At 61.6% G+C, this 23,859-nt stretch overlaps 2 protein-coding genes across 2 annotated transcripts; both read left to right on the forward strand.

Moving 5' to 3' along the window:
* Positions 1–7,613: 7,613 nt before the first annotated feature.
* LOC130683113 (NUT family member 2G-like) lies at positions 7,614–12,603 on the forward strand. The gene is made up of 7 exons (XM_057499386.1): positions 7,614–7,641; positions 7,930–8,647; positions 9,488–9,616; positions 9,965–10,104; positions 10,420–10,826; positions 11,394–11,510; positions 11,833–12,603. Exons 1-7 carry the CDS (start codon positions 7,614–7,616, stop codon positions 12,601–12,603), a joined length of 2,310 nt encoding a protein of 769 aa, XP_057355369.1.
* Positions 12,604–14,590: 1,987 nt separating this feature from the next.
* LOC130683114 (NUT family member 2G-like) lies at positions 14,591–23,645 on the forward strand. Its single transcript, XM_057499387.1, has 9 exons — positions 14,591–15,119; positions 15,361–15,461; positions 18,999–19,232; positions 19,356–19,693; positions 20,534–20,662; positions 21,011–21,150; positions 21,466–21,872; positions 22,436–22,552; positions 22,875–23,645. Exons 1-9 carry the CDS (start codon positions 14,591–14,593, stop codon positions 23,643–23,645), a joined length of 2,766 nt encoding a protein of 921 aa, XP_057355370.1.
* Positions 23,646–23,859: the final 214 nt, after the last annotated feature.

Consider the following 23,859-nt stretch of genomic DNA (forward strand, 5'->3'; position numbering starts at 1 on the left):
GTACAGGGGTAAACCAGGTGAGCCAGGGTTGTGCGGGGTGTTGGTGTGCATGCTTGTGTGTGCGTGTGTGTGCATAGGTACCTGTATATGTACTTGTGTGGCTGTGCATATGTTTGCGTGCACGTCTCGTGTGGGGTGTGTGGCATGCACACATGTACGTGTGTATATGCTGTGCGTGTGCATGTGTGCCTGTGGTCGGGGACCGTGACCACGTCTTTCCAACACCTCCTTGTTGTGGAGGCTGGGGCTGGTCTCTGCTTTTCCCTCGCCCTCTGGGTCCTCTGGGTGCCCAGGGGATTCCCTCCAAGGATGCTCACAGCCTCTTCCTTCTGGGCCAGGCGGACGCAGTTCTACACCCACGCTTCCTGGCGGAGTTGCCCTGCCCGGAAGCCCAGCTGGATCTCTTGGCCCTCGCTGAGGAGCTGGAGCAGGAGGAAGGACTGTCTTTGGCACAGGTGAGCTGGGAAAGGGAAGGAAACAGGTGAGCCTGGAGAGGGGCAGCCCGGGTGTGCCAGGGCAGGGGACCCCAGGACAGGATTCCTTCCTGACCGTTCCCCTGCGTTGCATGGCAGAAGTGGCAGGGAGGGCCTCTCTGAGGGTGGGGGCCGGGCAGGAGTACGGCAGGGAGAGGATGGGGGGAGCCGGGGAGGAGAGAGAGGACGCCGGCCGGGGCACCAAGCTGGGGGGTGAGGTTGGCAGGAGAGCCGCAGCGGCTGTCGTTGGCGTGGCACCGCCTCCGCCTCTCGGGCGGCCTCACGGTGCCCTCCCTCCTCGCAGCTGGAGCAGAAGCGACTCCTGGAACTGAAGCAGGAGGAGGGTGTGCAGGCCCCCGCGAGTCACGGCACACCCCGACTGGACTCAAGGCCTTCTGGGTCTGAGGCCGGCCAGGATCCCCAGAGGCACGGCCACGGCCCCCAGCTAGGGGCCAGCGACCAAGCCTGCCCACCAGAGTCTGGTTGCGGGCAGCGCCAGGCGCACAGCCGAGGAGACGCTGGCGTGTGGAGGCCCGAAGCCTTCGCTGCCTCTCCAGGACGCCAGGAGCCCCCTCCCCTGAAGGCTGGCTGGCGGCTCCATGTCCCAAAGGCTCGGTGCCGCACTTCGCCCAGCCTGGGGCCCAGGCTCGCCACTGCTCCGGGAGAGACCTGTCCTGCTCGGGAGCCCCTGGGGCCCACGGGCAGGCCCAGTGAGGGCGAGGAGGAGCTCCCCAGCCTGGCCTTCCTCCTGGCATCTCAGCACACACTGCCATCCTGGGGACTGCCCCAGAGTCCTACTCCAGGCTCAGACCTCCTCCGCCCTGGAGTACCCCAGGCCCGCTCTCCCCAGAAGCCGGGCCTCAGCCCCGCTGGCCCTCCAGCTGGCAAGGCCAGCAGTCGGGCCCCGTGTGCAGGCCCAGCCCCTGCTGGGAAGACACCCCTGCCAGGGGCCAGCCTCGGGGTCGCTGGGGGACCAGCCTTGGCTCTGGGGCTGGGCTGCCCCTCACAGCCCCGGAAGAGAAGGGGGGACCCTTTCGGCACAGGGAAGGGTATGAAGGGGCCCTGCAGCCAGTAGGGAGGAGTCGGCCCTCCAGGGCAGCTTCGGGCTCCTCCACATCCCAGTCCTGATCCTGGCTGCTGTGGGACAGGGAGGGTGGGGTGGGAGAGGTGGGAGGGCAGGGCCCCTGGGGGTGGCTGGTTGGGGGGTGGGATAAGAGGGTGGTGGGAAAGGTGTGGGGCGGTGGGGGTGTTCAGCCCATTTGGGCCTTGTATGCAAATGCAAATAAAGCCTGTTTTGTCACGAAAGGCTCGGCGTCTCTGCCCCTAGTGGCATCTGGGCTTCTCCACGGGAAGGGGCGCCGAAAGCAGGAAGGTCCCGGGCTCCGGGACCCAAGGCGATGATGTCCCCGTTCCCCCTCCACATTCATGTGCATTCTCCAGATGGCTCCCGATTGCCCACCGCCCGCATAAGCCCTCCCCCGCCCCACCTCTGCCCTCCTGGAGGCCGCTTTTGGGAGTCCCCAGGACACAGCGTCATCACAGGACCCCAAACTTCGAAGGATGGCAGCTGCTTTGGCCCTGTGCTCTCTGCAGCACCAGCCCACTTTCTGGACAGAGCCTGCAGACAGCCGTTGTCTAGAGGGGGCCCTCCCTTTCTCGCTGAAGCGGGCTGGGGCGCTGGGGGATGCTCAGGCATCAGGGTCTCCTGGGGGGCTGAGCAGAGAGGAAAGGCATGTCATGAGGGGACAGGCTCCACAACCGACGTGGAAGGCCCATCCTCCGGCCTCGGTGGGCGCATGAAATGTGTGGGCTGGTGGACAGTCCCTCTTCCCTCAGCACAGAGAGGGCATCGGGCTGGGAAGGAGAATCGGGGCACTCAGAAAGGAGATTGGGCGGGGGGGGGGCACCTCGTCTCTCTGGATTTCTGTGCAGGAGTGTCCCGTCCACTGAGGTAGGAGGCCCCATGTAGCTGTGGCCTGAGAGGCTGGCCTCAGGGCCTTTGCATTTCAACGATGCCCACACTGCTGTCCCATCGCCTCCCCCCAGGGCTGGACCTTCTGTGAATAGGGTAATTTGGTGCTTTTGTTTAGACACATGACTGGTTTCTATATGTTGATTTTGTATTCTGCAAGTTTGCCAAATTGGTTTATGAGTTCTAAGAGTTTTTGCTGTTGACACTTCAGGGTTTTCTACATGTATGATCGTGACATGCATGAGCAGAGATAGTTTTACTTCTTTTCTGATTTGGATGCCTTTTATTTCTTTTTCTCCCCTAATTCCCCTGACTGGGCCTTTCGGTGCTATTGAATAGAAACAGTGAGGGTGGGCACCTTTGCCTTCTGCCTAACGTTAGAAGAAAAGATTTCAGTTTTTCATCAGTGAGTATGCTTGTTGTGGGTTTTTCATATATGCCTTTATTGTGTTGAAGTACATTCCTTCTACACCCAATTTGTTGAGAGTTTGTACCGTGCAAGGGGTGCTGAATTTTCTCAAGTCCCATTTCTGCATCGATAGAGATAGCTTATTTTATTCCTTCCTTTTGTTAATTCAGTGTGTCACATTCATTTGGGTATGTTGAACTGTCCTTATATCCCAGGAACAAATCTTACTTGATCATTGTGTATGATCCTTTTAATGTGGTGTTGAATTTGATTTGCTACAATTTTGTTGAGGATTTTTCCATCTATGCTTATCAGGGATATTGGCCTGTAATTTTACTGTATTGTATTGTATTGTCCTGTCTAGCTTCAGTATCACGTAATGCTGGTCATCTAAATGAGTTTGTAAGTGCTCCCTCCTATCCAATTTTTTGGGACCATTTAAGGACTTTTTACATTTCTCTTTAAGTGTTCGGTGGAGTTCACCAGTGAAGCCATGCCATCTTGAACTTTGCTGTTTGGGGAGGTTTTTAAAAATGGATTCAATCTCATTTGTTGTTGGTGTGTTCAGACTTTCTATTTGAGCTTGATTCAGTTTTGGTGGATTATGTTTCTAAGAATTTATCCGTTTCTTCCAGGTCATCCAATTTGTTGGCACATAGCTGTCCATAATTATCTGCTATGACCCCTTTTATTTCTGAGTCATCATCCGGGGCCGCCTCAGCTCGGCGCCGAGAGCCCGCGAGGTGCTGGAGGCCGGCAGCCGCCCGTGCGTCCCCGCCCACCCCCGGCAGCGAGGACGCGGCGGCCACGTCCCCTCCCGCGCTGGGCGGGGCTAGCCGCCGCGGACCCCCGACCGGCCGCTCGGCCGTTGGCCCCGCCCCGCGCGCTCGTGCGCAGCGCGAGCGGTCCGCCGCAAGGGATCCTGGGAGCCGTTGGAGCCGCTGGTCCGCGCGCCCGGAGCCCGCCCGCTCCCTGGGCGTGTGGCGCGCGTGCGCGCGACGCGCGAGGCGAAGCGGGAATCCGCGGCTGGCAGGACCCGGCTTCAGGGTCCCGGGGCGTCGGAGCCAGGCCTCCTTTCCGCCGCCTGTGGACTGCGCACCCCCAGCCCGCGCCCTGCGCTCGGCGGCCGGGCCCACGCACCGCGGGCTGGCTGCCTCGCAGCCGTCCTGTCTCACAGGCCTCACGGGCAGCGCGCTGACTCCCTAGGTTCGCGCCCCGCCCCCGAGTCCAGGGGCGGCCCTCCAGAGCTTCCCGCCAGACCTCAACGATAGTGAAAACATTTGCTCTGCCAGTGATCGCCTTAACAAGATGGAAAGACGAGTTGCAGACTGGGAGCAAATATTTGCAAAACATACGTCTCACAATGGACTAGTGCCTAAAACGTAAAAATAACTCTTCAGAGAACACTCCTGGCTCAGAGCTCTAGACCCACCCGGGAAACACTCGGGGTTCTTCCGCAGGCCTGCTGCACTACGTGTCCCCTTCACGGCACCTGCTGAGTGCATGCAGGTTTCCCGGCGAGCACGCCTCCGCGTGGAGGGTGGCGGGCACACCCTCCTCCGTGAGCATGGCGCTCTGACCTGGATCCACACGGGCCAAGGGGCCAACTGAAGTGGCATAGCAGGCAGTGTAGGAGTAGCTTTACTCCCCTCCTCTTCCAGAGGGAATTTTGCAGCACTTGAGCTGGCAATGAAAAAGACAGGCAGCAGAAGCCACTTTGGGACTTGAGTTTGTAATGCATTCCCAGAAGCTCCACACACCCGTCCGGCCTGTTGCAAGGTGGGTACCGGGTGTCAACTCCGCAGCTTCACCTACCACACTAAAACCTTGTGTGCACACGTGATCTCCCCATTCTGCTGCTCCTCCCTGACTGGGAGGAAGATCCTCTGTCCGCTAAGGCCTGAGACCCACGTCCGGAGATTTTTGTTTTCTCGAAAGACACCCGCCCCTGGCCTTCCTGCAGGGATGGTCAGAAATCAGAGTGCAGAGGACTGTCATCTCCCCCTTGCGTGGCTGGTGTTTTCAAACACATTTGGGCTAACAATTCTATCTGCTTCTGGAGCCTAGGCTTTTTGATGGAGTCATATAAAAAGAGGTGTGGAATTGGGACGAGATAATTTTTCCACCGTGCGGTTTTCCAGTCGGTGGTCCTGAGAAGAACAAGCAAATCCTACATGAAAGCCGTGAGGGAGAATCTTGTCCACAATTGGTGGAGGAAGCAAGAGGGAAGCCTGCCTCTCGTGAGTGTCTCAGTACCATGCTGTGCTTCATCATCCCTCTGAATATGAAGTTCCTTGGTGAAAATCATCTAAGGTTTCCCATGATAAAAACCCAAGTCCTGGGAGATGTCTGCAAGTTGTTCTTTTCTCAATCCCCAGCAGGAGTTCTGTTAAGTAAAGCTCACTGTGGCTTGCTTGCAAGGCTGTAAATATCTGCAAATATATCAGAACATAAATGAATTTTCACCAGAAGAGAAAACTGAAAGCATTTAAAAAATAAGAAGAGAATGCATTTGCCTTTGGCCACATAGCACATGTCTGAGAAGATCTGCACAATCAGATGACACCGGTTCCCGGTGGACAGCGATCTGGGCTGCTGGGAAAGAGGCGGGAGGAGGACTCGCCACTGTACTTTCCGTGTTTACAGTGGACTGTGGATCATGCGAAGGTCTTACTTGTGTGAGATAGTACATTAAAACCATTAAAAAGGTAAACATACATATTTAGCAGGAGGGTGATGTTCCAAGAAACGCAAAGGAGGAATTTCTGGTCTTGGACGTGGAGTCTGCAGGGCCTTTCTTTGATGGGCTGGGGCTTTCCAGCAACGGGGGCCTGGCTGGGGTCTGCAGGGCCTCCACACACAGCCCTGGGGACGCACGGGCTGCTTCCTGAAGCGCGACGGGCACAGTGCCCCGAACAGGCTCGCGGCTGCACGGACATCCCCATTTCAAACGCAGGGCTGCCCGTGGCCATGAGTACCTGCGTGCTCATCAGAGCACCTGTTCCCATGGGTTCAGAAAGCCTAGCCTCTGTGGAAGTCAGTGACGGGCAGTAGGAAGCAGTGGGGCCCCGGCCGCACACTAGGTCGATGGTCACGGAATGAAAGTAGCGGGAACATCAGCTAGGACCTTGGTGCTGTGAGCCCGAAAAACGATTTGTAAGCGGCCAAGAGAGGCACCCACCGAGGGTGTGGCGCTGTAAGCTGGAAGAGCACCTGTGCTCTTGCCCACCTGCCAGAGTGCCCGTGGAATGTCTCCCCCTCCCTCGTGCCCCCAGCCCGCCTGCCCTCTGCCCCTCCCCCACTGCAGAGTGTCTTGGGCCCCTACATTCTAGGCCTGTTTACATTCAAACTTGCCCTGCCTGAGTGGGATCCTGAGCAGTTGGTGGAGGAGGCTGCTCTCTGGTCCTGGACTCGGTTCCCCAGGTGGAACGGCCAAGCAGCTGCGGTCGGATCTCAGCCTGTGGGGATGACTTCAGGAGGAGGTAAGGCCTGAAGGCTGGGTGGCAGTGTTTCAGGGGCCACCGCCCACCGGTCCCTGGGATTCAAATGTGACTGTTATCCGGGCACAGTGGTTAGACCGTCAAGGGGGGAGAGAGCTCTGGGCCCCAGGGTATCTCACCTGGGAGGTGCGGGGAGGCCTCTGGAAAGCTGAGGTAGCCCTGGGGAGGTGGCTTCTGGAGGTGGGTCAGGTGACACAAGGGAAGCGCCCTGAGCAGGGAGAAGGGACTGCCGCCCACACGCTGCTGCTTTCTAGAAAGGAGACGCGCCGTGGACCCTGCGTTTGGGGAGGCTGTGGTGGTGGCACGGAGGGGGGTGGTCCCGGGAAAGCCCGGCCCTGAGTCACCCTCCTGGGCACAGGGCTGGCCCCACGATGTCATCCCAAGGGATCTGAACTGCACTTTACCAGACCCCACAGTGCGCTAGGAGAGGTAGACAGACTTGGCCTGAGCCAGAAAATTGTCCAGGGGCCCTATCTGTGGCCAAGTCTGCAGGCACGTGTCCTCTCCACGAGCAAGTCCACAGCGTCCCCTGGCTGCCGGAGCCCAGACCTGCCACCCTCCCTCCAGCCAGAGCTCTTCTCCTCTGGGCAGTGGGCTGTTGTTGGGCTCACCGGGGACAGGGCAGCCGGGTGACGCCAGCAGGATAGGGCTTGGGTTCCTGAGTCATCCTGAATCCTTCTCCCTGTGAGGAGACTCAGTTCTGCAGAGCCACTTCCTCCTGTCCAGTGTCTCACAAACTTGAGCTTTGCGTTTCACCTTTGAGATGAGGCGTTTGCTTGTGTGCGAGGCACTAACCCAGGGATGATAGTGGACGTGGAGTATGGTTGCCTGTCCCGTGGGACATCTACACGTGCTGATTCCTTTCCAAAGCGGAGGGATCCTCCCCTGACTGCCCTCTGCTCTCCATTCCCAGCCCTTTCCCAGGCTCTGCAGGCCACACTGGTTGTCGAGTGACAGAATTCAGGGCACACGAGACCTCCTCCACTGACCCTCTCCTGGGAATGGAGCTCCTGAGCGGTGGCAGGGACCCTGGCCCATGTTAAGGGTGTGCTGTGGGTGGTTCTGGATGGGTTATGTCAGTCAGGGTCCCGGGGCCTTTCCCGCGCAGAGGGACATTTCAAGTGCGTTGGTGTGCTGTGTCAGGCAAGAAAGAGAGGGATTTACGTGGGCACGGGCACCGCAAAGCAGAGGGGCGTGGGCCCCGGTGTTTTAGACACTGCCGGGTCTCAAGGCCCCAGGTCCCGGACCATACCCGGGGGATGAGTGCCCTGCGGCTCACGGGCTGTGGTCGGGGTCGTCCCCGCAGGCAGGTGTCTGCAAGTCTTGTGTGGAGACAGCCATGAGGCCAGGGCCTGGTGGCACAAACGTAGCACCTGCTGGGAGGTCTCTTCTTGGCAGAGTGGGCCGGGGGCCCGGGTGGGGCAGACATTTCCAGGGGAACGGTCTCAGCTGGTCGGGGCCTGACTGTCCCCTGCGGACAGCTGTGCCCTGCCCGGTTCCACCAGCACACCGGCCCCTGAGTCCCGGGCACCCTTCCCAGGACAGATTCTCTCAGCACCTCTCCTGTCTTGACAGCGTTTCCAGTGCCGGGCCCGCAGGGGACCGTCAACCTTGGCACCTTCGTGTCATCTTTCACAGTGCTGCCGTCAGCCACTCCCGTCCTCGGCCCGCCACACTGGGCCCCCTGGCAGCAGCACCCACCGAACGTCCTGGGCCCAGTGTTGCCCCCAGGAAGCACCCTGGTGCTGCCGACTCTTCCCAGCACGCCGTTGGTGGCAGCACAGGCCAGCTGTGGCCCAGGCTGGCCCGGGGCCTGCAACGTCACTGTGCACGTCTGGCCGGAACAGAGGCCCGTGCAGGCTCCCCAGCCTCAGACCTTTGTCGTGACTCAGGCCCCTCTCCATGGGAGCACTCCTGGGGCCCTCTGTGGGGGTGCTGTGTGTCCTTTGCCCCAGTTCCTGGTGGCCTCGGGAGTGAAGACCATCCTGCACGCCCCTCCTGCCTGGAGCACCCAGGCTAGCGATGAAGGCTGGTCCCTGCACCGTCCACCTCGAGCTGCAGTGCCAGCTGCCCAGCTGGCCTCTGGCGGGCTCCCAGCATTGGCCAGTCCTCGTCCACCTGGGGCCGCTAGGAACAGCGGCCCGGCCTGCTCGCAGCCCACCGCCTCGCCCGGGAACGCCTGCCACCGCACCAGCGTGAACGAAAAGTTCCGGCGCTGGCAGCACTGCAAGCCCCTGGCCCGCAGGCACCTGCCCCAGAGTCCCGATGCGGAGGCACTGTCCTGCTTCCTCATGTGAGTGTCGTCCAACGGGGAAGCCACGGTGTCCAGCCTGGATCAAGGGCGGTGTCGCCCTCGCTCTGACCGGGCTGGTTGTCGGGAGGCGGTCACTTCTGGTGGTGACATCCTTTAGGCCGCATCTCGCGGGCGGTCCCTGTGAGCCAGCCGGCCTCTGGCTGCAATGCTCACCACAGGTTCGCTGCGGGCTCACAGTGGGGCCCCTGGCCGGCAGGCCCAGGGTTGGAGGCTGCGGTCTCAGGGTTCTGCCCGTTTTAACACCGGGCTGAGGGGATGATACCTGGGCATCCCCTCAGGGAGGCGGGGGACCCCAGGGCCCAGGAGACAGCTCTCTGCCCAACTGCCCTCCTGGGTGCAGGGTCCAGGCCAGGAGAGGCAGGGGGGACTGGGGCGGGTGGGGCGGCACACTCGGAGCCCAGGGCGGGGAAGCCCCACCATGTCCGGGCGCCTCCTGACTGGCCACTCCACTGCATTCCGAGGCCTGAAGAGCCCGCGCCTTGGGCTGTCCAGGCAGGGTGTCTGATGGCGTGGCCTGTGCTCGCCCATTTGATGCCTGTCGTTGTTAGCCGGAAAATGCCAATTTGAGGAGCAGCCCAGCTCTCCAGGCCACAGTGGGCAGCTGCGGTGTGAGGGCACGGGCGGCCGCAGTCCGTGGCGGAGGCTTGTGGAGTCAGGCGGCACCACAGTGGCCCGGAAGGCTGGCCTCTACCGCCGAGACCCTGCCGGTCTCCTCCTGGGCTTAGTCCTCCGTGCTGGGGATGCGGGCTCCACAGTGTGAGGTGGGGTGGGCAGGTTCCGGGCTGCAGATGGTGACTGACCCCAGTGGGCGAATTACAGCCCAGTGCTTCGGACCCTGGCCCGCCGGAACCCCACCATGACCCGGGAGGAGGTCCTGCAGCGGGGCGTGCAGAAGTGGCATTGTCTAAGCAAGTCAGAGCGCAGCATCTACTATGTGATGGCGGGAAGGTGAGTCAGGGCCCTGGGCCAAGGGCAGGATGAAGACCTGTACCCCTCTGGGATCATGCCCCCCCCACTTTGGGAGGCTGGCTACTCGTTTCCCCTGCCCCAGAGCCCCACCTGTCCAGACGCTGACCTTTTCTGTCTAGACATGAAGGTCTCAGGGCATTGGGGGGGAGGGTGCAGACACTGGCCCTGGGGCTGTACATGGGGTCGGGTGTCCCAGGCAGCCTGCCTCCCCACCATGGCCGGGGCCATGACACCCCATGCCCTCTCCGTCTGACCTCTCCATTGACTGCTTCTCTGCCTGGGCCCGGGAGGCCTCCTCCTCAAGGGACCGTGCCTCCCTCGCCCCAGGTTCATGGAGTTCGAGGCCGAGGAGGCGAGGCAATGTCAGAACGCACAGTGGATGAAGGCGGCGCAGGGCGTGCCTCATCCAGCACCCCTCAGGCCTGTTCCTCGGGCGCCCTCAGCCCCAGAGCGGGGCCAGAAGCGAGGTATGCCACCGTGTTCCCCCGGAGCCAAAGGCCAGAGGCAGTGGGAGCCTGGGAAGGCTTCGGTCCCCAACACGGTCCTACTCATCCCGGGCGCATTGGGCAGTGACCTCGATGCCACCAGTAGCGTGGGGTCTCCCTTGGTCCCGACGGGAATGGGCCAGGTTTAGGACATGGCCACCCCCCTCTGCCCTGATCAGAGACCCACAAGGGGTGCTGGAAGGGGCAGGGGGCTGGGAGGAGGGCGGGCCTCCCTCCCCAGCATGAAGCCCTCGGAGGCCCTGTGTCCCCTTCCACACCTTGGTGCCTGCGGACCAGCTGGCCATGACCCCCCACGGGAATGTCCCCGAGCTCCGTCCTCCCTGAGCACGCTCAGTGCTGGGAAGGTGCGGCCAGCCTACCCACACTCCTTCCCTGCACCCTCCTCAGCACGCATCCGCGAGAAGGCCAGCGCCGGGGCCCAGTCCGCCAACGCCCAGCCACCGCGATGCCGGCAGAGCCCGCACACCGAGGCGCCGACGGAGATCCCCCTCGAGGCCGTGGCAGAGGGCCTGGAGATCATGGAGGGGCTGCTGGGGCCCAGCGGCCCAACTCAGGGGCTGCCCGGTGAAGAACGTGGGGAGGATAGCTCCAAGCCGCCACAGGGAGAGGAGGGCGTCTATCCAGACCCGGGTCTCCTGACCTACATCAATGAGCTTTGTGCCCAGGGAGACTTTCTCAACAAGGTAGGCTGGCCCTGGCCAGGGTGCTACAGGATTTCAGGGAGCGGCACTCCCACCACCCATGTCGGGGTGGTGCCCAGGCAGCTGGAATTAAGTTGTTCTTATTCCTCAGCTCTGGTGTGTGTGTGTGTGTGTGTGTGTGTGTGTGTGTGCGCATGCGTGTGCGGGTGCGTGTGTGTGACAGTGGATGTGCATATGTATCTGTGTAAATGTATGTGTGTGTCTGCGTGTTGTACAGGGGTAAACCAGGTGAGCCAGGGTTGTGCGGGGTGTTGGTGTGCATGCTTGTGTGTGCGTGTGTGTGCATAGGTACCTGTATATGTACTTGTGTGGCTGTGCATATGTTTGCGTGCACGTCTCGTGTGGGGTGTGTGGCATGCACACATGTACGTGTGTATATGCTGTGCGTGTGCATGTGTGCCTGTGGTCGGGGACCGTGACCACGTCTTTCCAACACCTCCTTGTTGTGGAGGCTGGGGCTGGTCTCTGCTTTTCCCTCGCCCTCTGGGTCCTCTGGGTGCCCAGGGGATTCCCTCCAAGGATGCTCACAGCCTCTTCCTTCTGGGCCAGGCGGACGCAGTTCTGCACCCACGCTTCCTGGCGGAGTTGCCCTGCCCGGAAGCCCAGCTGGATCTCTTGGCCCTCGCTGAGGAGCTGGAGCAGGAGGAAGGACTGTCTTTGGCACAGGTGAGCTGGGAAAGGGAAGGAAACAGGTGAGCCTGGAGAGAGGCAGCCCGGGTGTGCCAGGGCAGGGGACCCCAGGACAGGATTCCTTCCTGACCGTTCCCCTGCATTGCATGGCAGAAGTGGCAGGGAGGGCCTCTCTGAGGGTGGGGGCCGGGCAGGAGTACGGCAGGGAGAGGATGGGGGGAGCCGGGGAGGAGAGAGAGGACGCCGGCCGGGGCACCAAGCTGGGGGGTGAGGTTGGCAGGAGAGCCGCAGCGGCTGTCGTTGGCGTGGCACCGCCTCCGCCTCTCGGGCGGCCTCACGGTGCCCTCCCTCCTCGCAGCTGGAGCAGAAGCGACTCCTGGAACTGAAGCAGGAGGAGGGTGTGCAGGCCCCCGCGAGTCACGGCACACCCCGACTGGACTCAAGGCCTTCTGGGTCTGAGGCCGGCCAGGATCCCCAGAGGCACGGCCACAGCCCCCAGCTAGGGGCCAGCGACCAAGCCTGCCCACCAGAGTCTGGTTGCGGGCAGCGCCAGGCGCACAGCCGAGGAGACGCTGGCGTGTGGAGGCCCGAAGCCTTCGCTGCCTCTCCAGGACGCCAGGAGCCCCCTCCCCTGAAGGCTGGCTGGCGGCCCCATGCCCCCCAGGCTCGGTGCCGCACTTCGCCCAGCCTGGGGCCCAGGCTCGCCACTGCTCCGGGAGAGACCTGTCCTGCTCGGGAGCCCCTGGGGCCCACGGGCAGGCCCAGTGAGGGCGAGGAGGAGCTCCCCAGCCTGGCCTTCCTCCTGGCATCTCAGCACACACTGCCATCCTGGGGACTGCCCCAGAGTCCTACTCCAGGCTCAGACCTCCTCCGCCCTGGAGTACCCCAGGCCCGCTCTCCCCAGAAGCCGGGCCTCAGCCCCGCTGGCCCTCCAGCTGGCAAGGCCAGCAGTCGGGCCCCGTGTGCAGGCCCAGCCCCTGCTGGGAAGACACCCCTGCCAGGGGCCAGCCTCGGGGTCGCTGGGGGACCAGCCTTGGCTCTGGGGCTGGGCTGCCCCTCACAGCCCCGGAAGAGAAGGGGGGACCCTTTCGGCACAGGGAAGGGTAGGAAGCGGCCCTGCAGCCAGTAGGGAGGAGTCGGCCCTCCAGGGCAGCTTCGGGCTCCTCCACATCCCAGTCCTGATCCTGGCTGCTGTGGGACAGGGAGGGTGGGGTGGGAGAGGTGGGAGGGCAGGGCCCCTGGGGGTGGCTGGTTGGGGGGTGGGATAAGAGGGTGGTGGGAAAGGTGTGGGGCGGTGGGGGTGTTCAGCCCATTTGGGCCTTGTATGCAAATGCAAATAAAGCCTGTTTTGTCACGAAAGGCTCGGCGTCTCTGCCCCTAGTGGCATCTGGGCTTCTCCACGGGAAGGGGCGCCGAAAGCAGGAAGGTCCCGGGCTCCGGGACCCAAGGCGATGATGTCCCCGTTCCCCCTCCACATTCATGTGCATTCTCCAGATGGCTCCCGATTGCCCACCGCCCGCATAAGCCCTCCCCCGCCCCACCTCTGCCCTCCTGGAGGCCGCTTTTGGGAGTCCCCAGGACACAGCGTCATCACAGGACCCCAAACTTCGAAGGATGGCAGCTGCTTTGGCCCTGTGCTCTCTGCAGCACCAGCCCACTTTCTGGACAGAGCCTGCAGACAGCCGTTGTCTAGAGGGGGCCCTCCCTTTCTCGCTGAAGCGGGCTGGGGCGCTGGGGGATGCTCAGGCATCAGGGTCTCCTGGGGGGCTGAGCAGAGAGGAAAGGCATGTCATGAGGGGACAGGCTCCACAACCGACGTGGAAGGCCCATCCTCCGGCCTCGGTGGGCGCATGAAATGTGTGGGCTGGTGGACAGTCCCTCTTCCCTCAGCACAGAGAGGGCATCGGGCTGGGAAGGAGAATCGGGGCACTCAGAAAGGAGATTGGGCGGGGGGGGGGCACCTCGTCTCTCTGGGGGATTTCTGTGCAGGAGTGTCCCGTCCACTGAGGTAGGAGGCCCCATGTAGCTGTGGCCTGAGAGGCTGGCCTCAGGGCCTTTGCATTTCAACGATGCCCACACTGCTGTCCCATCGCCTCCCCCCAGGGCTGGACCTTCTGTGAATAGGGTAATTTGGTGCTTTTGTTTAGACACATGACTGGTTTCTATATGTTGATTTTGTATTCTGCAAGTTTGCCAAATTGGTTTATGAGTTCTAAGAGTTTTTGCTGTTGACACTTCAGGGTTTTCTACATGTATGATCGTGACATGCATGAGCAGAGATAGTTTTACTTCTTTTCTGATTTGGATGCCTTTTATTTCTTTTTCTCCCCTAATTCCCCTGACTGGGCCTTTCGGTGCTATTGAATAGAAACAGTGAGGGTGGGCACCTTTGCCTTCTGCCTAACGTTAGAAGAAAAGATTTCAGTTTTTCATCAGTGAGTATGCTTGTTGTGGGTTTTTCATATATGCCTTTATTGTGTTGAAGTACATTCCTTCTACACCCAATTTGTTGAGAGTTTGTACCGTGCAAGGGGTGCTGAATTTTCTCAAGTCTCATTTCTGCATCGATAGAGATAGCTCATTTTATTCCTTCCTTTTGTTAATTCAGTGTGTCACATTCATTTGGGTATGTTGAACTGTCCTTATATCCCAGGAACAAATCTTACTTGATCATTGTGTATGATCCTTTTAATGTGGTGTTGAATTTGATTTGCTACAATTTTGTTGAGGATTTTTCCATCTATGCTTATCAGGGATATTGGCCTGTAATTTTACTGTATTGTATTGTATTGTCCTGTCTAGCTTCAGTATCACGTAATGCTGGTCATCTAAATGAGTTTGTAAGTGCTCCCTCCTATCCAATTTTTTGGGACCATTTAAGGACTTTTTACATTTCTCTTTAAGTGTTCGGTGGAGTTCACCAGTGAAGCCATGCCATCTTGAACTTTGCTGTTTGGGGAGGTTTTTAAAAATTGATTCAATCTCATTTGTTGTTGGTGTGTTCAGACTTTCTATTTGAGCTTGATTCAGTTTTGGTGGATTATGTTTCTAAGAATTTATCCGTTTCTTCCAGGTCATCCAATTTGTTGGCACATAGCTGTCCATAATTATCTGCTATGACCCCTTTTATTTCTGAGTCATCATCCGGGGCCGCCTCAGCTCGGCGCCGAGAGCCCGCGAGGTGCTGGAGGCCGGCAGCCGCCCGTGCGTCCCCGCCCACCCCCGGCAGCGAGGACGCGGCGGCCACGTCCCCTCCCGCGCTGGGCGGGGCTAGCCGCCGCGGACCCCCCGACCGGCCGCTCGGCAGTTGGCCCCGCCCCGCGCGCTCGTGCGCAGCGCGAGCGGTCCGCCGCAAGGGATCCTGGGAGCCGTTGGAGCCGCTGGTCCGCGCGCCCGGAGCCCGCCCGCTCCCTGGGCGTGTGGCGCGCGTGCGCGCGACGCGCGAGGCGAAGCGGGAATCCGCGGCTGGCAGGACCCGGCTTCAGGGTCCCGGGGCGTCGGAGCCGGGCCTCCTTTCCGCCGCCTGTGGACTGCGCACCCCCAGCCCGCACCCTGCGCTCGGCGGCCGGGCCCACGCACCGCGGGCTGGCTGCCTCGCAGCCGTCCTGTCTCACAGGCCTCACGGGCAGCGCGCTGACTCCCTAGGTTCGCGCCCCGCCCCCGAGTCCAGGGGCGGCCCTCCAGAGCTTCCCGCCAGACCTCAACGATAGTGAAAACATTTGCTCTGCCAGTGATCGCCTTAACAAGATGGAAAGACGAGTTGCAGACTGGGAGCAAATATTTGCAAAACATACGTCTCACAATGGACTAGTGCCTAAAACGTAAAAATAACTCTTCAGAGAACACTCCTGGCTCAGAGCTCTAAACACTCGGGGTTCTTCTGCAGGCCTGCTGCACTTCGTGTCCCCTTCACGGCACCTGCTGAGTGCATGCAGGTTTCCCGGCGAGCACGCCTCCGCGTGGAGGGTGGCGGGCACACCCTCCTCCGTGAGCATGGCGCTCTGACCTGGATCCACACGGGCCAAGGGGCCAACTGAAGTGGCATAGCAGGCAGTGTAGGAGTAGCTTTACTCCCCTCCTCTTCCAGAGGGAATTTTGCAGCACTTGAGCTGGCAATGAAAAAGACAGGCAGCAGAAGCCACTTTGGGACTTGAGTTTGTAATGCATTCCCAGAAGCTCCACACACCCGTCCGGCCTGTTGCAAGGTGGGTGCCGGGTGTCAACTCCGCAGCTTCACCTACCACACTAAAACCTTGTGTGCACACGTGATCTCCCCATTCTGCTGCTCCTCCCTGACTGGGAGGAAGATCCTCTGTCCGCTAAGGCCTGAGACCCACGTCCGGAGATTTTTGTTTTCTCGAAAGACACCCGCCCCTGGCCTTCCTGCAGGGATGGTCAGAAATCAGAGTGCAGAGGACTGTCATCTCCCCCTTGCGTGGCTGGTGTTTTCAAACACATTTGGGCTAACAATTCTATCTGCTTCTGGAGCCTAGGCTTTTTGATGGAGTCATATAAAAAGAGGTGTGGAATTGGGACGAGATAATTTTTCCACCGTGCGGTTTTCCAGTCGGTGGTCCTGAGAAGAACAAGCAAATCCTACATGAAAGCCGTGAGGGAGAATCTTGTCCACAATTGGTGGAGGAAGCAAGAGGGAAGCCTGCCTCTCGTGAGTGTCTCAGTACCATGCTGTGCTTCATCATCCCTCTGAATATGAAGTTCCTTGGTGAAAATCATCTAAGGTTTCCCATGATAAAAACCCAAGTCCTGGGAGATGTCTGCAAGTTGTTCTTTTCTCAATCCCCAGCAGGAGTTCTGTTAAGTAAAGCTCACTGTGGCTTGCTTGCAAGGCTGTAAATATCTGCAAATATATCAGAACATAAATGAATTTTCACCAGAAGAGAAAACTGAAAGCATTTAAAAAATAAGAAGAGAATGCATTTGCCTTTGGCCACATAGCACATGTCTGAGAAGATCTGCACAATCAGATGACACCGGTTCCCGGTGGACAGCGATCTGGGCTGCTGGGAAAGAGGCGGGAGGAGGACTCGCCACTGTACTTTCCGTGTTTACAGTGGACTGTGGATCATGCGAAGGTCTTACTTGTGTGAGATAGTACATTAAAACCATTAAAAAGGTAAACATACATATTTAGCAGGAGGGTGATGTTCCAAGAAACGCAAAGGAGGAATTTCTGGTCTTGGACGTGGAGTCTGCAGGGCCTTTCTTTGATGGGCTGGGGCTTTCCAGCAACGGGGGCCTGGCTGGGGTCTGCAGGGCCTCCACACACAGCCCTGGGGACGCACGGGCTGCTTCCTGAAGCGCGACGGGCACAGTGCCCCGAACAGGCTCGCGGCTGCACGGACATCCCCATTTCAAACGCAGGGCTGCCCGTGGCCATGAGTACCTGCGTGCTCATCAGAGCACCTGTTCCCATGGGTTCAGAAAGCCTAGCCTCTGTGGAAGTCAGTGACGGGCAGTAGGAAGCAGTGGGGCCCCGGCCGCACACTAGGTCGATGGTCACGGAATGAAAGTAGCGGGAACATCAGCTAGGACCTTGGTGCTGTGAGCCCGAAAAACGATTTGTAAGCGGCCAAGAGAGGCACCCACCGAGGGTGTGGCGCTGTAAGCTGGAAGAGCACCTGTGCTCTTGCCCACCTGCCAGAGTGCCCGTGGAATGTCTCCCCCTCCCTCGTGCCCCCAGCCCGCCTGCCCTCTGCCCCTCCCCCACTGCAGAGTGTCTTGGGCCCCTACATTCTAGGCCTGTTTACATTCAAACTTGCCCTGCCTGAGTGGGATCCTGAGCAGTTGGTGGAGGAGGCTGCTCTCTGGTCCTGGACTCGGTTCCCCAGGTGGAACGGCCAAGCAGCTGCGGTCGGATCTCAGCCTGTGGGGATGACTTCAGGAGGAGGTAAGGCCTGAAGGCTGGGTGGCAGTGTTTCAGGGGCCACCGCCCACCGGTCCCTGGGATTCAAATGTGACTGTTATCCGGGCACAGTGGTTAGACCGTCAAGGGGGGAGAGAGCTCTGGGCCCCAGGGTATCTCACCTGGGAGGTGCGGGGAGGCCTCTGGAAAGCTGAGGTAGCCCTGGGGAGGTGGCTTCTGGAGGTGGGTCAGGTGACACAAGGGAAGCGCCCTGAGCAGGGAGAAGGGACTGCCGCCCACACGCTGCTGCTTTCTAGAAAGGAGACGCGCCGTGGACCCTGCGTTTGGGGAGGCTGTGGTGGTGGCACGGAGGGGGGTGGTCCCGGGAAAGCCCGGCCCTGAGTCACCCTCCTGGGCACAGGGCTGGCCCCACGATGTCATCCCAAGGGATCTGAACTGCACTTTACCAGACCCCACAGTGCGCTAGGAGAGGTAGACAGACTTGGCCTGAGCCAGAAAATTGTCCAGGGCTGTTATCTGTGGCCAAGTCTGCAGGCACGTGTCCTCTCCACGAGCAAGTCCACAGCGTCCCCTGGCTGCCGGAGCCCAGACCTGCCACCCTCCCTCCAGCCAGAGCTCTTCTCCTCTGGGCAGTGGGCTGTTGTTGGGCTCACCGGGGACAGGGCAGCCGGGTGACGCCAGCAGGATAGGGCTTGGGTTCCTGAGTCATCCTGAATCCTTCTCCCTGTGAGGAGACTCAGTTCTGCAGAGCCACTTCCTCCTGTCCAGTGTCTCACAAACTTGAGCTTTGCGTTTCACCTTTGAGATGAGGCGTTTGCTTGTGTGCGAGGCACTAACCCAGGGATGATAGTGGACGTGGAGTATGGTTGCCTGTCCCGTGGGACATCTACACGTGCTGATTCCTTTCCAAAGCGGAGGGATCCTCCCCTGACTGCCCTCTGCTCTCCATTCCCAGCCCTTTCCCAGGCTCTGCAGGCCACACTGGTTGTCGAGTGACAGAATTCAGGGCACACGAGACCTCCTCCACTGACCCTCTCCTGGGAATGGAGCTCCTGAGCGGTGGCAGGGACCCTGGCCCATGTTAAGGGTGTGCTGTGGGTGGTTCTGGATGGGTTATGTCAGTCAGGGTCCCGGGGCCTTTCCCGCGCAGAGGGACATTTCAAGTGCGTTGGTGTGCTGTGTCAGGCAAGAAAGAGAGGGATTTACGTGGGCACGGGCACCGCAAAGCAGAGGGGCGTGGGCCCCGGTGTTTTAGACACTGCCGGGTCTCAAGGCCCCAGGTCCCGGACCATACCCGGGGGATGAGTGCCCTGCGGCTCACGGGCTGTGGTCGGGGTCGTCCCCGCAGGCAGGTGTCTGCAAGTCTTGTGTGGAGACAGCCATGAGGCCAGGGCCTGGTGGCACAAACGCAGCACCTGCTGGGAGGTCTCTTCTTGGCAGAGTGGGCCGGGGGCCCGGGTGGGGCAGACATTTCCAGGGGAACGGTCTCAGCTGGTCGGGGCCTGACTGTCCCCTGCGGACAGCTGTGCCCTGCCCGGTTCCACCAGCACACCGGCCCCTGAGTCCCGGGCACCCTTCCCAGGACAGATTCTCTCAGCACCTCTCCTGTCTTGACAGCGTTTCCAGTGCCGGGCCCGCAGGGGACCGTCAACCTTGGCACCTTCGTGTCATCTTTCACAGTGATGCCGTCAGCCCCTCCCGTCCTCGGCCCGCCACACTGGGCCCCCTGGCAGCAGCACCCACCGAACATCCTGGGCCCAGTGTTGCCCCCAGGAAGCACCCTGGTGCTGCCGACTCTTCCCAGCACGCCGTTGGTGGCAGCACAGGCCAGCTGTGGCCCAGGCTGGCCCGGGGCCTGCAACGTCACTGTGCACGTCTGGCCGGAACAGAGGCCCGTGCAGGCTCCCCAGCCTCAGACCTTTGTCGTGACTCAGGCCCCTCTCCATGGGAGCACTCCTGGGGCCCTCTGTGGGGGTGCTGTGTGTCCTGTGCCCCAGTTCCTGGCGGCCTCGGGAGTGAAGACCATCCTGCACGCCCCTCCTGCCTGGAGCACCCAGGCTAGCGATGAAGGCTGGTCCCTGCACCGTCCACCTCGAGCTGCAGTGCCAGCTGCCCAGCTGGCCTCTGGCGGGCTCCCAGCATTGGCCAGTCCTCGTCCACCTGGGGCCGCTAGGAACAGCGGCCCGGCCTGCTCGCAGCCCACCGCCTCGCCCGGGAACGCCTGCCACCGCACCAGCGTGAACGAAAAGTTCCGGCGCTGGCAGCACTGCAAGCCCCTGGCCCGCAGGCACCTGCCCCAGAGTCCCGATGCGGAGGCACTGTCCTGCTTCCTCATGTGAGTGTCGTCCAACGGGGAAGCCACGGTGTCCAGCCTGGATCAAGGGCGGTGTCGCCCTCGCTCTGACCGGGCTGGTTGTCGGGAGGCGGTCACTTCTGGTGGTGACATCCTTTAGGCCGCATCTCGCGGGCGGTCCCTGTGAGCCAGCCGGCCTCTGGCTGCAATGCTCACCACAGGTTCGCTGCGGGCTCACAGTGGGGCCCCTGGCCGGCAGGCCCAGGGTTGGAGGCTGCGGTCTCAGGGTTCTGCCCGTTTTAACACCGGGCTGAGGGGATGATACCTGGGCATCCCCTCAGGGAGGCGGGGGACCCCAGGGCCCAGGAGACAGCTCTCTGCCCAACTGCCCTCCTGGGTGCAGGGTCCAGGCCAGGAGAGGCAGGGGGGACTGGGGCGGGTGGGGCGGCACACTCGGAGCCCAGGGCGGGGAAGCCCCACCATGTCCGGGCGCCTCCTGACTGGCCACTCCACTGCATTCCGAGGCCTGAAGAGCCCGCGCCTTGGGCTGTCCAGGCAGGGTGTCTGATGGCGTGGCCTGTGCTCGCCCATTTGATGCCTGTCGTTGTTAGCCGGAAAATGCCAATTTGAGGAGCAGCCCAGCTCTCCAGGCCACAGTGGGCAGCTGCGGTGTGAGGGCACGGGCGGCCGCAGTCCGTGGCGGAGGCTTGTGGAGTCAGGCGGCACCACAGTGGCCCGGAAGGCTGGCCTCTACCGCCGAGACCCTGCCGGTCTCCTCCTGGGCTTAGTCCTCCGTGCTGGGGATGCGGGCTCCACAGTGTGAGGTGGGGTGGGCAGGTTCCGGGCTGCAGATGGTGACTGACCCCAGTGGGCGAATTACAGCCCAGTGCTTCGGACCCTGGCCCGCCGGAACCCCACCATGACCCGGGAGGAGGTCCTGCAGCGGGGCGTGCAGAAGTGGCATTGTCTAAGCAAGTCAGAGCGCAGCATCTACTATGTGATGGCGGGAAGGTGAGTCAGGGCCCTGGGCCAAGGGCAGGATGAAGACCTGTACCCCTCTGGGATCATGCCCCCCCCACTTTGGGAGGCTGGCTACTCGTTTCCCCTGCCCCAGAGCCCCACCTGTCCAGACGCTGACCTTTTCTGTCTAGACATGAAGGTCTCAGGGCATTGGGGGGGAGGGTGCAGACACTGGCCCTGGGGCTGTACATGGGGTCGGGTGTCCCAGGCAGCCTGCCTCCCCACCATGGCCGGGGCCATGACACCCCATGCCCTCTCCGTCTGACCTCTCCATTGACTGCTTCTCTGCCTGGGCCCGGGAGGCCTCCTCCTCAAGGGACCGTGCCTCCCTCGCCCCAGGTTCATGGAGTTCGAGGCCGAGGAGGCGAGGCAATGTCAGAACGCACAGTGGATGAAGGCGGCGCAGGGCGTGCCTCATCCAGCACCCCTCAGGCCTGTTCCTCGGGCGCCCTCAGCCCCAGAGCGGGGCCAGAAGCGAGGTATGCCACCGTGTTCCCCCGGAGCCAAAGGCCAGAGGCAGTGGGAGCCTGGGAAGGCTTCGGTCCCCAACACGGTCCTACTCATCCTGGGCGCATTGGGCAGTGACCTCGATGCCACCAGTAGCGTGGGGTCTCCCTTGGTCCCGACGGGAATGGGCCAGGTTTAGGACATGGCCACCCCCCTCTGCCCTGATCAGAGACCCACAAGGGGTGCTGGAAGGGGCAGGGGGCTGGGAGGAGGGCGGGCCTCCCTCCCCAGCATGAAGCCCTCGGAGGCCCTGTGTCCCCTTCCACACCTTGGTGCCTGCGGACCAGCTGGCCATGACCCCCCACGGGAATGTCCCCGAGCTCCGTCCTCCCTGAGCACGCTCAGTGCTGGGAAGGTGCGGCCAGCCTACCCACACTCCTTCCCTGCACCCTCCTCAGCACGCATCCGCGAGAAGGCCAGCGCCGGGGCCCAGTCCGCCAACGCCCAGCCACCGCGATGCCGGCAGAGCCCGCACACCGAGGCGCCGACGGAGATCCCCCTCGAGGCCGTGGCAGAGGGCCTGGAGATCATGGAGGGGCTGCTGGGGCCCAGCGGCCCAACTCAGGGGCTGCCCGGTGAAGAACGTGGGGAGGATAGCTCCAAGCCGCCACAGGGAGAGGAGGGCGTCTATCCAGACCCGGGTCTCCTGACCTACATCAATGAGCTTTGTGCCCAGGGAGACTTTCTCAACAAGGTAGGCTGGCCCTGGCCAGGGTGCTACAGGATTTCAGGGAGCGGCACTCCCACCACCCATGTCGGGGTGGTGCCCAGGCAGCTGGAATTAAGTTGTTCTTATTCCTCAGCTCTGGTGTGTGTGTGTGTGTGTGTGTGTGTGTGTGCGCATGCGTGTGCGGGTGCGTGTGTGTGACAGTGGATGTGCATATGTATCTGTGTAAATGTATGTGTGTGTCTGCGTGTTGTACAGGGGTAAACCAGGTGAGCCAGGGTTGTGCGGGGTGTTGGTGTGCATGCTTGTGTGTGCGTGTGTGTGCATAGGTACCTGTATATGTACTTGTGTGGCTGTGCATATGTTTGCGTGCACGTCTCGTGTGGGGTGTGTGGCATGCACACATGTACGTGTGTATATGCTGTGCGTGTGCATGTGTGCCTGTGGTCGGGGACCGTGACCACGTCTTTCCAACACCTCCTTGTTGTGGAGGCTGGGGCTGGTCTCTGCTTTTCCCTCGCCCTCTGGGTCCTCTGGGTGCCCAGGGGATTCCCTCCAAGGATGCTCACAGCCTCTTCCTTCTGGGCCAGGCGGACGCAGTTCTACACCCACGCTTCCTGGCGGAGTTGCCCTGCCCGGAAGCCCAGCTGGATCTCTTGGCCCTCGCTGAGGAGCTGGAGCAGGAGGAAGGACTGTCTTTGGCACAGGTGAGCTGTGAAAGGGAAGGAAACAGGTGAGCCTGGAGAGGGGCAGCCCGGGTGTGCCAGAGCAGGGGACCCCAGGACAGGATTCCTTCCTGACCGTTCAACTGCGTTGCATGGCAGAAGTGGCAGGGAGGGCCTCTCTGAGGGTGGGGGCCGGGCAGGAGTACGGCAGGGAGAGGATGGGGGGAGCCGGGGAGGAGAGAGAGGACGCCGGCCGGGGCACCAAGCTGGGGGGTGAGGTTGGCAGGAGAGCCGCAGCGGCTGTCGTTGGCGTGGCACCGCCTCCGCCTCTCGGGCGGCCTCACGGTGCCCTCCCTCCTCGCAGCTGGAGCAGAAGCGACTCCTGGAACTGAAGCAGGAGGAGGGTGTGCAGGCCCCCGCGAGTCACGGCACACCCCGACTGGACTCAAGGCCTTCTGGGTCTGAGGCCGGCCAGGATCCCCAGAGGCACGGCCACGGCCCCCAGCTAGGGGCCAGCGACCAAGCCTGCCCACCAGAGTCTGGTTGCGGGCAGCGCCAGGCGCACAGCCGAGGAGACGCTGGCGTGTGGAGGCCCGAAGCCTTCGCTGCCTCTCCAGGACGCCAGGAGCCCCCTCCCCTGAAGGCTGGCTGGCGGCCCCATGCCCCCCAGGCTCGGTGCCGCACTTCGCCCAGCCTGGGGCCCAGGCTCGCCACTGCTCCGGGAGAGACCTGTCCTGCTCGGGAGCCCCTGGGGCCCACGGGCAGGCCCAGTGAGGGCGAGGAGGAGCTCCCCAGCCTGGCCTTCCTCCTGGCATCTCAGCACACACTGCCATCCTGGGGACTGCCCCAGAGTCCTACTCCAGGCTCAGACCTCCTCCGCCCTGGAGTACCCCAGGCCCGCTCTCCCCAGAAGCCGGGCCTCAGCCCCGCTGGCCCTCCAGCTGGCAAGGCCAGCAGTCGGGCCCCGTGTGCAGGCCCAGCCCCTGCTGGGAAGACACCCCTGCCAGGGGCCAGCCTCGGGGTCGCTGGGGGACCAGCCTTGGCTCTGGGGCTGGGCTGCCCCTCACAGCCCCGGAAGAGAAGGGGGGACCCTTTCGGCACAGGGAAGGGTAGGAAGCGGCCCTGCAGCCAGTAGGGAGGAGTCGGCCCTCCAGGGCAGCTTCGGGCTCCTCCACATCCCAGTCCTGATCCTGGCTGCTGTGGGACAGGGAGGGTGGGGTGGGAGAGGTGGGAGGGCAGGGCCCCTGGGGGTGGCTGGTTGGGGGGTGGGATAAGAGGGTGGTGGGAAAGGTGTGGGGCGGTGGGGGTGTTCAGCCCATTTGGGCCTTGTATGCAAATGCAAATAAAGC

This window comes from Manis pentadactyla, chromosome 3 (assembly GCF_030020395.1).
Source record: "Manis pentadactyla isolate mManPen7 chromosome 3, mManPen7.hap1, whole genome shotgun sequence".
Taxonomy (NCBI): Eukaryota; Metazoa; Chordata; class Mammalia; order Pholidota; family Manidae; genus Manis; species Manis pentadactyla.